Genomic DNA, 13,705 nt, shown 5'->3' with positions numbered 1-13,705 from the left:
TTTCTCCTTGAGGTTAGTGTTTTTGTGACATTCACAAATGCTAAACCTAAATATAACCTATGAGTATTAGTGACATGTAAACATTTGGTGAAAAGAAAAATAAAAGGAATATTTTTGTGAGCCCCTCCACCTAATTTTGAAAAGTGGTAAGGTACATTTGTGTTTATTTGTATGCTTTCTGCCAAAAGAAGGATATCTCCTGTTTTATAGCCATGTCAAAATCTAGATTGCGTGTCCCTAGTATAATTCTGCACTGGTTTAACAAAGATAGCTAGTTGTCTTATAATCACTAGGTAACACATAATTTTCAAAATAATGAAGAACACTTCCTCCAGGAATTTGTCATTATATTAAACTGTCAGAATAAGGATAGGAATTACAGTCCAATGGAAGAAAACAATGTTGCCAGTTTTAAATGTGTAATTTATATTATGTATATGTATTATTTCAACTGAATGTGTATTATCCTGGCAAAAAGTGGATTTGCCTTTTAAAAAGACCTTTCCTTTTTAAGATCTTAGACTTTTTAAATTAATTTTTCAAGTGAGGTATATAGCTTTTTCTATTGTGTTTCCTTTGTTAATTACATGATTTTCAGTTTAAAATGTAAAAACCTTAACTCTTTCCCCCTACCCCCCACAGCAGTGGCCAGTAACCTTGGTGATAGTGGAAGCTCTGGGCTCATCACATCTGAAAGTCCTGTTATCTCTGAACATACCTTAAAAGAAGATCATGAACTAGAAATTGATGTACTAAAAAAGAGTGTTGACATACCAGAAGAGAAGCTACCAATTCCTGACAGTTCTCCTGATACTCAAGAAATTCATGTAAAAAAAATTAACTTTTCACTTTTTTTGTCAGTCTTTTAGTTTTGGTTTAGTTAGGTTTCAAGATATGATAGTTCAAATTTAATGTATTCATTTAGTTGACTGCTGTATTAAAATCTAAAAATTTGTGCTAATTAAATACATTAATATTTTGCAGAATAAAAGAACACGTCCTTAAAGAAATTGGTTTTCATGAAAACCAATTTTCTGTTAAAAAAAGTCATGATTTAATTTTTACTTATATGCTTCAAATGAAAGGCTTTTTTAGCCAGAAGAAAACATACAATGGCTACTCCAGAGACAATAAGACTATTGAGAAGCCTATATATGAAAATGAATAGATACAATTAAACAGGATACCCCTACCCCTACCTTAAGCATATTTTGTAAGGATGATATTTACCTGGGTGATATTCAATTTCTGAACAACTCCAAAAAGCATTTTTTATACTTAATATGTTTTATGGTTTTTCTGTGATTTGACCAAATTTTTATATGATAAGAGGAAAAACTCAAAATTATGTATAGAAATGTGTATGGAGTTTGGGGAGTACATTAAAATGTTATGAGTATCTATATTTATCTTCATGAGTGCTGTGAAATAGATGGCTAAAGTCCCTATTCCTTTAGTTGTGAAACAATAAAAATGTGGGCATGGTGTAAATGGGAATCCTCACTTATAGGCTATTTCCAATCTCATCTCAATGTTTGGGGAATGGGAAAATGTCATTGTCTAGGTGGGTGGTAATGTTCTACCTTCTTGGTCAGGAGATCTCTCTGTTACTCTCTACCTCCTCCTTTTTCTCCCCTTCCCTTACCAAAAGGTAAATGCAAGGACCATTCCTTCTTCCACCAAACCCTTGCAGGAGAGGTACTGAACTTGAAAGCCTTAGGAATTTCATGGTTTATGCAGCCCCAGCAAAGGGAAGAGGATTGAGTCTAGCCCAAGGGAGCTTATGTAGGTGAATTGTTCTTCAACCTTATGGGGATCATGCTGTTTAGAAAAGTGTGGATAGTTAGGTAATTTGGGGATTTTCATTAAAATATAGTTTGGGGGTTATTTTTCTCCAGTTAAGTTTTCTGTTGAGTAAGAGTAGAAAAAATCCTTAATTTTCATAATAGTCTCATAATAATTTTCAATTTTTTGTTTATACTGTCATAGCTAGGGAAATGTGGAATTTCTAGTTTAATTACAGTCATAGTCTCTGAATATAGTTGTTTTTGACTGAATTCTCATTTAGGCCTGAATTTTTAAATGAATATATATAAAGTAAACCTTATAGTATGTGCCAAATATCAAATGTAGCATTATTTTGAAAAAATGCACACACCAAAAATAAATGGTCATTAAAAACCTTCGTGCTTTAGGCTAAAATAGATTTTTAAATTTTTTAACTGGTCTCTTATCTTTAATTCATTTTAGGTAATTGGACATGAAAAGCTTGAAGTTCAAAATTCAGGAGAAGAGGCCAGAAATCTTTCATTTAACGAGTTATATCCCTCAGGAACTCTTAAGCTTCAATATAATTTTGATACTATTGAGCAACAGTTTTGTGACTTACCTGATAATAAAGACTCTGCTGAATGTGACATTGCTGAAGTAGATGGGGAACTTTTTGTGGCCCAGAGCAACTTTACCTTGATATTGGAAGGTGAAGAAGGAGAAGTTGAGACAGGTGATTCTGCAACACCTAATGTGTTACCTAAAGCAGCTAACACAGCATCCAAGGAAAAACTTGTATACAGTGTGGAACATGATGATCATGGACATGTTGCAGATATTCCATCTATCATAACTAGTGATCAAGAATCCCAAAAGGTAGAGACTTTACCATATGTGCCTGAACCCATTAAAGTAGCAATTGCAGAAAATTTATTAGGTGTGATTAAAGATACGAGAAGTAAAGAAATTACTTCAGATGTAATGGAACAGTCTGTTCATGAAAGCATACCTTTAATAAGCCAGAAGGTAATGTGTTCTACCAAATTAGTCAAACCTGTGATAAAGACTTTTCAGGAAACAAGTACCATGACTATAAATGTTAGCCAGGGTGATGACATGGTTTCCTCTAGAACACGCATGAGAAAGAGTGTCCAAAACCTGAGTATCACTACAGCAGGGCAGGAGTCAGCAGATTTTGCTACTCCCAAGATGCTGGGGCCACAATCTATAAAGAAAACTAGAAAAGCAAAAGAAATTTCTGAGGTTTCTGAAAGTGCCTATTCTGATATCAAAGGAAAATCTCAGAATCAGCAAATACCTCAAAATTCTATTATTTCTAGGAGAGGAAGGAAGAAAAAAGAAACTAATCAAGATACATTAGATAGTATTGATTCAGTGGAACAAGAATTGCAGGTTACTTCAGGTAGGGAACTAAAAAGGTTAAAGTCACCTCAGCTTTTGGAACCAGCAACTGAAGAAATTTCTTTTAGAAAAGAAGTTAAGCTTTCATCTGTTACAAAAAGGACTCTTAGAAAAACTAAAAAATCTATAGAAAATCAGGAAAGTGTTGAAATTAATGTTAGTAAAATAGCAACTCCTAGCAAGACTGTCAAGAAAAAGCTGAGAAATGCTGATACAGAAGCCTCTGAAAATATGCAAGAGGGGAAATCCAATGACCAACTGCCTATTAAACGTAGTAGAAGGATCAGAGAGAAAGAAGTTACTATGTCAGATATGATAGAAGAGTCTAAACTTGATTCCTCCCAGTTGATTCTTCAAGCAGAATTTGATTTGCCTGCCACAACTAGGAAACGTGGTAGACCAAGGAAAATAAATCCATCAGAAAATGTTGGATCTAAGACTGTTAAGGAAGAGAGAAGTCCCAAGAAGAGAGTTCTTAGCATCCGAAGATCTTCAAGGAATGCCTCAGCTAGAAATGAAAATATTGATGTTGGAAAACCAGTTTTAGAAAAAACCATTCTAGTGCCAAATGAGGAACTTGTTTTGGTGACAAGCTCTAAGAAAAAACTTACCAAGAAGACTGAAAATCAATGTCAGAAAAGTTCATTACACTCTGTATCAGATGAAATGACACAGGAGCAACCAAATAACCAAGAAGAAAGATTACTTGCCACCTCAACTTTTGCTAAATCTTCTCGTAGTACAAGGACCAGGTCTAGCAAGGCCATCTTGTTACCAGATCTTTCTGAACCAAAAAATGAGCCTTTATTTTCTCCTCCTGCAGCAGAGGTACCAAGGAAAGTGAAAGGTACTTTTATTTTTATTCATATTTTACATATGCAGAATCTTCAACCTAAAATTTGTTTAAAAGCACTATGTGGTTTGATTTGGCTTAAAGCAAAGATTTCATGTTTCCAAATTTGTTTTGAAATTTCAAGGATTCTATATGATTTAGTATGCCTTTTTCTTTTTTTCCTTTCTTTTTTTAATCCTATAATTTACCTGACAATAGTGTTTTTCTTTCTTTTTGGCGGGGGAGGGGTGGTACTAGGGATTAAACCCAGGGACATTTAACCCACCAAGCCACATCTCCAGGCCTTTTTAATATTTACTAGCAACAGGATCTGGCTGAGTTGCTTAGGGACTTGCTAAATTGCTGAGGCTCACTGGCATTACAGGTGTGCACCTCCGTACCCAGCTCATAGTGTTTATTTCTTCAAAATAGCATTAGAATAGTGTTTATTTCTTCGAAATAGCATTAGAATAATGTTTCTCTTTATTCTGTCCTTATATCCTAATGACTTAATTTTGATTTCTCTCCAAATAGAATCAGCTCTTTAAATTGAAGAACTGTGGCCATTGGCTTATGTCCCAATGATATCCACAAACACTATCCCCCTCCCCACCCCAGGTACTGGGTATCAAACCCAGGACCTTGCACATGATAGGCAAGTGGTTTACCATTATACTACATTCCCAGCCCTTTTTATATCTCCAATATTCACTATGCTGATGAAACTTTTTAAAATGCATTGTAATTTTGCAGTCACATATCCATCACAAGCCCAGGAAAGCAACTTTCCCATATAATTGACAATTTGTCCTCAAAATGATTTGTAGCCAGGCATAGTGGTGCATACCTATAATCTCAGTGGCTCGGGAGCTTGAGGCAGGAAGAACTAGAGTTCAAAGCCAGCCTCAGCAAAAGTGAGTGCTACTCAGTGAGACCCTGTTTCTAAATAAAAATACAAAATAGGGCTGGGATGTGGCTCAGTGATTTGAGTGCCCCCAAGTTCAGACCCCAGTACCCCAAAAATAGATTAGAATAGATTGGATTAGATTAGATAGAAAGAAAGAAAGAAAAATAGTATAGTCTGATCTATGAGAATACGTGGAAGGAACAGTAGATAAAGGCTGAATATTTTTGTACATGATATTAAACTTTGTTTCCTTACTGCTTTGAAGTAGTTGGGGAAAGTTTCTGAGAAGATGATTCCAGAAGCAGAAATGATTAAAACTAACAGATTGGGACTGGGGTTGGGCTGGGCTGTAGCTTAGTGGCAGAGCACTTGTCTAGCATGTGTGAGGCACTGGGTTTGATCCTGCTATCCATCTACAACTAAAAAAAAAAAATCTTTTTAATTAAAAAACTAATGGATTATACAATTTTGTACCTGCCTTTTATGTCATATTTTTATTATAACATTATTTAGTTTGATTCTTTAAATACTTGTAAACAATTAAAGGTAAACATTTGTTTTACCTAAATGATACTGAGATTCTCCCCATACCCTATCCCTCATGATTTCTCTTGTCCTAACTTGGTCATTAAGGGGTACCTACCCTGTGTTCTCTATTTTGGGATGTTTGCATCTTTGTAATGTGCATCATTTGTTCTAAGCTTCTTGTTGGATACATACAGATACATTTTTCCCCCCAACTTTTCTTTAGCTGCAAAAATAGAGGCTCCTGCACAGTTGAAAGAATTAGTTTCAGACTTATCTTCTCAGTTTGTATTCTCACCTCCTGCTTTGAGGACCAGACGAAAGAATACATCCAGTGCATCCAAGCTTGTAGATGAACTGGTAAGGAATATAGGATTTTGTGTGTACTTTTTATTTTTAAAATATTTCCTGAATAATCTTTAAAGGTAGCAGCCATTTTTGGTAAAAACCCCAAACCATCATGTCTCTACTCTTGAAGATCCTACTTTTAAGACAGATCTTTGATGTTGCTGATAATATAGTATTTACTGGCAGCTGTAATTTAAATTACCTTTTGGGAGGTAATCAGAATTATTTGGGTTTGTTTATCTATGATATAGGTCCTTGAGCCCCTAATGTGACATTAAAGAATTTATTTCAGAGTTAATTCAATGGCATAGTTACACATTACCCTAGAGTGGAAATTCTTTAGGAATTGTGAGTCCTTTATATATATGAATGTTAATTTATAGACATTTATTGAATTATCTGCCATTAATTGGTTATTACACAAAAATAACTCAGCTCACAGTTGAATGAAATATACAGTTTAATTGAAGAGGCAAAAACAACAGGTATTTCATTGCTTGATCAGAATCATTTATGCAGGGCTGGGATTGTGGCTCAGCGGTAGAGTGCTCGCCTATCACGTGCGAAGCCCTGTGTTCAATCCTCAGCACCACATAGATAGATAGATGAATAGATAGATAGATAGATATTGTGTCCAACTAAAAAATAAATATTAAAAAAAAAAAAGAATCATTTATACCCAAGTACCTCTGTAGACTGAGGGCAGAAGAGACAGGCATTCCTGGACCAAGAAGACAGAAGATGTACAGAATGCATGGCAGGGGTGGGTAGGCTGGGAACATTCGTTCACAATAGTCATGTTTGTATATTAGATCATTTTTGTGAAAGATGAATTCTAGGCAGGAAAAAAAAAAATTGTTGGCAGCCTAATCCCTAAAAGATGAAGATCCTGGATTTGGGGACCTAAGCAGTAGGAAGAGCAATTGTCAGTTTCCACTGGAAATAGAAACATTGAAAATAAAAAAGAAAACTTGGAGCATAGTTGACTTGGGAGTGAGGAATAAAGAGCAGCAATCTTAGCCAGAGTTTCTACTGAAGAACAGAAGGAGTCAGTTTTGGACTGGATAAGTTTGAATTTATTTGCAGTGTTTGGCTATATTCTTTGACTCTTTGATAAAAAACTGTTTAGATTTCAAATGTTTAATTACTTAGGATTTATCTCTGTAAAATTTCGACCCATAGGAAGATGATACTAAATCAGGAGAAACTATGGTAGAGCAAAAAGTGAAAAGAATCAGGATTGCAAAAACAAAACAAGCAAGCAAGTAAGTATGACTTTCCATTCTATAATATCTAACCATTTGTTTCTTCAAGTTACAGCTAAGAAAAGTCTTATTTAAAAAGGGAAATTATGGCTGGAATACTTGCCTAGCATGTTGTAAGGCCCTCAATCCTTAGCACCATATAAATAAATAAAGGTATTGTGTCCATCTACAACTAAAAAAAAAATCTTAAAAATAAATAAAAACTAAAAGGGAAATTATGACTGGGGAATGTAGCTCAGTGGTAGAGCACTAATGGACACAATGCCCTGGATTTGATTCCCAACATGGCAAAAAAGGCAAATTCTTATGGTCATTTCTAGCATCGACTGATTTTGCTGTTGAACAAGTGATCTCTATATAGCCACCACAAAAGTCTTCACACTTTTTAAAGAAGGGTGATGGGGCTGAGGTTGTGGCCCAGAGGAAAAGCATTTGCCTAGTATGCGTGAGGCACTGGATTCAATCCTCAGCACCATATAAAAATAAGATATTGTGTATACCTTTAACTAAAAAAATAATAAATATTTTTAAAAAAATAATAAAGGTGATGGAGGTAGTTTAGTTCTCAGTTGTTCTTCCTTTTTGTAGTGGATTGGGAAGGAATTGGGATGGTTCACCTTTCCACTAGTAAAGATATTTTTAGTATTAGTAAATAATTGTAAACGTTTAAATCCTGCCATTATTTCACTACATCTGTGGGGAAATTACTCCATTTCAGATTCATTAAAGGTGTCAATTCATTTTCTTTCAAAACTGATTTAATGAGACTCTTGACTATAATTAATAACACTATTTACTTATAAATTTGCTTTGAACATACTTGACAAACTCCTTCATGTTTGAAATTATACATACATTTGCCAGTTGCTGGTGTTTAAGAACTGCTTTCTCTCATAGGCTGTCTGGGCCTGCTAGGCCCTCATCCTACAGGTGACTTCTAAGACTTGGTTCACTTATCCTTGTAACCCAGCAGTATTTATTAATACATGTGAAACAATTAAGGAAAAATTTAGCAGTGATTGTTTTAAAATATCCATATCAGAAAATAAAAGTACAACCTTAACTCTGCCTCTAATTATCTTACATGACTTTTAAAGCTGTACTTCACTTTCTCTTGAATCCATTACCTCTCTTGGAAAATGAAAGCATTTGGTTAGCTATCTTTGAGTGATGAAAAACCAGTTATTTTTGTTACTTCATGCATTTATTCTTAATTGATTCTTTCTTTCAGAAATACAGAAGAAGAAAGTTCTTGGTCACCTCCTCCAGTAAAAATTAGGCTGATTTCTCCTTTGGCAAGCCCAATTGAAGAAGTAAAGAGCAAATCAAGAAAAACTGCAGAAGTTAAAGGAAAAACTCTTGGAAGGGGCAGAAAGAAACCATCCTCCTTTCCAAAGCAAGTTTTACGCAGGAAAATGCTATAATTTTTTTCCAAGATTCTAATGTACACCTGTTTGTAAAGTCATCAAAATTGTGTGGATTATTAAAAATTATCCAATTTGGAAGAAAATAATTTATATAAACTATTGTAAATTTTTGTAAATAGAATGTCTTCAGTAAGTAAAGTAACTCCATACGGAGTGTGATTCTTTTAGTTCAGGTGTTTTTTCTATTTTATATTAAGACTTCATACATTTATATAATATGTAAATATGGCTTCTTATTGGAATGTTAAATAAAATGTATACTTAACAGTAGTTTGTGTCTGTTAGATTTTTGAAAGGGAATTTCTGTCTTAATGATTTTTATATGCTAGTAGGCATTTGTCCCATTTTTCTCTCTATAGTTAAAATACTAGACCAATCTTAAAATGAGGGTGATTGAACTATTATTTTTTAAAGTTGTTATTTTATAACTTATGCACTTTGATTTTGTGATTAAGATTTCTAATCATAATGTGTACTTTTATTTGGTTTTGCCTGTTACTATGCTGAAATTGAATTATGGGCATGTAATTTTGCTGCCTTTTTGTAGTTTCACAAATTTTGTGTAATCTACCTACCTCAAATGAGTAGTTTTCCAAGTAATGCATTGTGGTTAACTATAATATTGGCATTTCTTGTTCAGCAAGCTTAAGGCTATTTATCTTTAATGTCTCTTAATTCAGAGACTTATTACCCAGGTTAGATTGACCGGTTCACTGCTTATTAGCAACCTCATGAAAAGATTTGAGAAGAAAATGTAAAATAAATCTGTTTTACCAATATTCAGTACACCTTGTGTGTGCCTAATATTGATAATGGGAGAAGTTTGGATAAATTTTATAATATTCTTGCTATAAAGAAACTTACTGAATCACAGAATTCCCTTAATATTCAGGATTTAAAACTGGCAAATTAATTATCATAGGACCTCAGGCACAGATTGAGAATGGGAAGAGATGAGTAGATAAAGAACAAGAAAAAAATGAAAGCACCCCTTTTTCTGCAGTAAGACTTTGTGCAATGAAGTAATGATACTTGATGCAGGCCATAAATTTCATCAATAAATAAGTGTTGTAAAATAATTTATACTAGGTAATTGATAGTGTGTAATGAATGGACCATTAATAATTGATGATCTGGAAACAAACTGCCTTTGTCAGCTAAGCTTTTAATGTTTTAGTATGAAGCATAGCAGTGTGGCTTTCTACATTATTTTTCTACCAAATAACAGTATGGACAATGAGAAAATGATGAAAATGCCTCTGCCAAGTAGCGACCGTGTGATAGTAGCAGTACGAGTGCGGCCATTTAGTCAGGTTAGTGGTAAATGTCACATTGCCTTTTTGAAAATTTAACTGATTTTGATTTTATTAATTTTTTAATGATAATTATAAAACTTATATTTAAGCTGCTTGTCATTTATGGAATATTAAACTTATTTAAATGAATTTGTTAATAAAGATCTAAATATGATTTAGTAAGCACTTAATTTTATTCCTTTGCACAAGTAGCACAATAAAAAAATTGATAAAAAGATATACTGTCAAGGTAATATTTTTTAAACCAATGCAATTTGGTAAACATAACCATATTATACTGTTTTTAATAGATGTACTCCCCCCATAAAAGAAGATTTTACACAAATTGCCAATTCTAAATGAACTCTGTTATAATGAATTTATGCATAAATGTATTTTTATATTGCTTTTCACCAAAACACTGCTAACGACATTTTTAGGATAGTTCATCAGTTATACTCTATAGAAACCATATATAGCAACCATATATCTGTATCAATGCATTGGTTAAATTCTAAGGTAATTCTGAACTGACCCACTCGGTAAACTTTTTAATCAGCTGCTGAGGATCAAACACCACTAGAAACTGAGAACACAAAGGAAAATCCTTTATTCTCTAGCAGCTTTCAGTTTAAGTCTAATATAAGTAAATTTACTAAATAATCTGATTCAGTAAGATACTTATTGTCATAATAGTAAAGAAATAATATACCCAGAAAAAGGTTAGGTCTAGCGAATTTTGCCTGGACAGATCTTAAAAGGCTTCCTAGATATTGAGTAGAAACATTTGAGATGACTATAAAGAATAAATAAAATTTGGACACAGACAGTGATAGAACACACAAAGGCTTTACAGAAACTTTCTGATGGGGATACTATGTCATGCTTACCTTTGATGTGATGGGGTCTTGCCCACTTCTATAACTTAACTTTACATTCATCCATGTTGCAGAAAATATTTCAGTAGCCAAGCAGTGATATAATCAGATGACATTAAGTGTAACAACTATTTACAGCTTCTGAAGTAGCATGGTTTCTTGACAACTGATCAAACCATGCCAAAGAATTAATGACCAGTAAATTTAAATGCCATTCCTTTTCCCCCAGAAGGGAGGGGGGGCATTTTTCTAAGCTACTTAAAGCAATTCTGAAGGCACTTTTCTCACTGGCCTCTAATACTGCTACAGTAACCACTTGGAGGTTTTAAATAACTAATGAAAAGGATTTGTAGGAGAGGGAGTAGGTAAGTCTCACACTTGAACAACTGCAATACCTCCTACATGATCTTGGGGCTCCCAGGTTGTTCTTTACCTAGCAATAAGAAAATCTGAAAGTCAGTGTCTTGTACCTCCTTGCTCAAAACTTTCCAGTTATGTAAAAATTCCATTTTACAGTTTATAAGGCCTGGTGACATATACTGCCCAACTTTAATTCCCTATCTAGTCTTCATTAGGAAATCAGAGAACCAACTTCGAGATGCCATCTTTTAAACTCTTATTGAGTAATGCAATTTGCTCTGGCAATTCAAGATTTTTAGTATAGTCAGATAATATGCAACCATCACTACAGTTTTAGAACATTTCATCGCCTATACTAAAGGTTCTTTTTGGAGAACCCATAAATATTCTATTTCCCCACCCATAAACAACTACTAATCTACTCTTTCTGTCAATTTCTTTCTTTTTTCCTTTTTTTTTTTTTTTTTTTTTTTGGTACTGGGGATTGAATTCAGGGGCACTCCACCACTGAGCCACATCCCCAGCCCTATTTTGTATTTAGAGACAGGGTCTCATTGAGTTGCCTAGCGCCTCACCATTGCTGAGGCTGGTTTTGAACTCCTGATCCTCCTGCCTCAGCCTCCCAAGCCGCTGGGATTACAGGTGTGTGCCAGCCACACCCAGCCTCTGTCAATTTCTTTGTGCTGGATATTTTTGTGACTGGATGCCTCACTTTTGAGATGAGGTCTTGCTAAGTTGCACAGACTGATCTGATTTCAGCCTCCTGTAGAGCTGGAAATAAAGGTGTGGGCTACCATACCCAGCTCAAATTTACATTCTTTATAAAAACAATGTTTTGTCAAAGATTTTGCTTATCCATTTTATCAGTTGATACACTGAATTATTTTCACCTTTTGGCTATTGTAAATAGTCCTCTAAGGAATCTTTCAGTAACTTTTGTGGATGTGTGTTTTCATTTCTCTTGGTTTTATACCTAGGTATGGAATTGCTGTGCCATCTCGTAATGTTTAATCAATGCCTGGTTGTTTTCCAAAGCAGCTGCATCCTTTTACATTCCCACCAGTTGTGCATGAGGGTTCCATTTCTTCACCTTTTTGCCATTACTTGGTATCTTTTTGATTATATTCATCCAAGTCAATGTGAAATGGCATGTATTCCATGATTTTTATTTGTATTTCCCTAGTGACCAATTATGTCAAGCATTTTTTCTATGTGTTTAATGCCTATTTATCATTCTTGGAAAAATTGTCTATTCAGAGAGACTTTGCTCATTTTTTATTGGATTATCTATTTTCATTCACTTATTTATTCATTAACTCATTCAGACAGGACTGTGTTGCCCGCTATGCTGGGCTCACATGATCCTCCTGCCTGAACCTTCTGAGTAGCTGGGAAAATAAGGACATGCTCCCACACCTGGCTCTCTTATGAACTGACCTTTATAGATTCTGGATGCATTTCTTTATCAGATAGATGATTTGTTGTATTTTTATTTTTCCCACATTTTTGGTGTTGCCCATGGAAGCAAAAGCTTTACTGGTACTAAGAATTGAACCACTAGGATACATTGCCACTGTTATTTTTTATTTTGAAACCATCTTGATAAAGTTGCTAAGGCTTGGCCTTGAACTTGTGATCTTCTTATCTCACTATCTCCCAAGTAGCTGGGATTACAGGTCTGCACCACTGGGAGAAACAATTTTGACAAGGTTCAATTTATTTTAGTGTTTGTGTTTTGTTGGACTTTACAGATCCTTTGCCCATTCCAAGGTCATGAAAATTTGCTTTCTTTGATCCATTAGGGGATAATTTTTATATATGGTTCAAGTTCATTCTTTTGCACATGAATGTCTAGTTCTGGCACTATGTCTTGAAAAGGCTATCTATCACTATTGGATGGTTTGGATAGCCTTGTTGAAAATTAACTGGCTTTATTTCTGGACTTATTATTCTAGGAAAAGCCTGTCCCAGTGTGTGAGAACCATCTATAAGGTGCCATTAGACCCAAGGAAAGGGCAGATCCCTAGATCCTTATTGCACAGAGTGAAATGTATGGTCCTGGGCAGCAATAAGACTAGTGGATCCTCTGATTTGGATCAGAGAAAAGTGTTTGTGAAGTGGTCAAGACAAACATGACTTCCTCTGAGTTGGAAGTCCCTGGTCTATCTTAAGCTAATATCAAAAACCTTACAATCTCATTCCCCTGCTCCCCACCTTTCCTCAATGTGCCCTGAGCCTTCAGTTATTAAGGCATTTACCCAGCATGTAAGCAGAGTCCACAGAAATTGTAGAGGCACATGCACAAAAAGACAATACTTACACAAATGATTATTTTTTCCACCATGAGCCCCAAGAACTAACCAGTAGCCTAGTATGTATCCTAAGGACAGGATCGACTTGGGTTTTCATGTGACATGAGGTGTGTGACAGACAGGGTGTACAGGTTTTGTCTTGATAATAGCATGCATTCCAGGGGAAACAAGACTATGGACAAAAAAAAAAATGTTCACTTTGTATTTGGCAAGGGTAAATCTGCACTGTCCATCAAGACAATCCTAGTGGCATCATTTCTATTAGGCAACAGAGCAGCAGGCAGCAGCTGGGGCTGGTGTGGTGAAACCAGGTGCTGGCCAACAGGACAAGGTCTGTGAGTGATCCTTAAAACTAAGGGCAAAA

General features: G+C 34.8%; 2 protein-coding genes across 5 annotated transcripts in view; both read left to right on the top strand.

Annotated features, from left to right (window-relative positions):
• The window catches only part of Ahctf1 (AT-hook containing transcription factor 1), a 62,399-nt gene extending 53,124 nt beyond the window's left edge, over positions 1-9,275 (top strand). For 3 of the 4 annotated variants that reach the window (XM_071600004.1, XM_071600003.1, XM_027928573.2), the window contains 5 exons: positions 643-827; positions 2,251-4,039; positions 5,683-5,816; positions 6,987-7,069; positions 8,301-9,275. In XM_071600004.1, the coding sequence (XP_071456105.1) occupies positions 643-827; positions 2,251-4,039; positions 5,683-5,816; positions 6,987-7,069; positions 8,301-8,493 (2,384 nt within the window). In that variant the 3' untranslated portion in view covers positions 8,494-9,275. The remainder of the gene's footprint in view (positions 1-642; positions 828-2,250; positions 4,040-5,682; positions 5,817-6,986; positions 7,070-8,300) is intronic. The other variant, XM_071600001.1, reaches the window with a different exon arrangement.
• A 450-nt stretch (positions 9,276-9,725) lies between these two features.
• LOC114087098 (kinesin-like protein KIF28P) overlaps positions 9,726-13,705 on the top strand; it is an 80,395-nt gene continuing 76,415 nt past the window's right edge. Inside the window, exon 1 of the mRNA XM_071619671.1 lies at positions 9,726-9,809. Within this exon, the coding sequence (XP_071475772.1) occupies positions 9,726-9,809 (84 nt within the window). The remainder of the gene's footprint in view (positions 9,810-13,705) is intronic.

The sequence above is a fragment of the Marmota flaviventris genome, chromosome 12 (genome assembly GCF_047511675.1).
Source record: "Marmota flaviventris isolate mMarFla1 chromosome 12, mMarFla1.hap1, whole genome shotgun sequence".
Lineage (NCBI taxonomy): Eukaryota > Metazoa > Chordata > Mammalia > Rodentia > Sciuridae > Marmota > Marmota flaviventris.
Note: the sequence above shows the minus strand (reverse complement) of the source record. Positions and strands in the feature narration are given on the sequence as shown.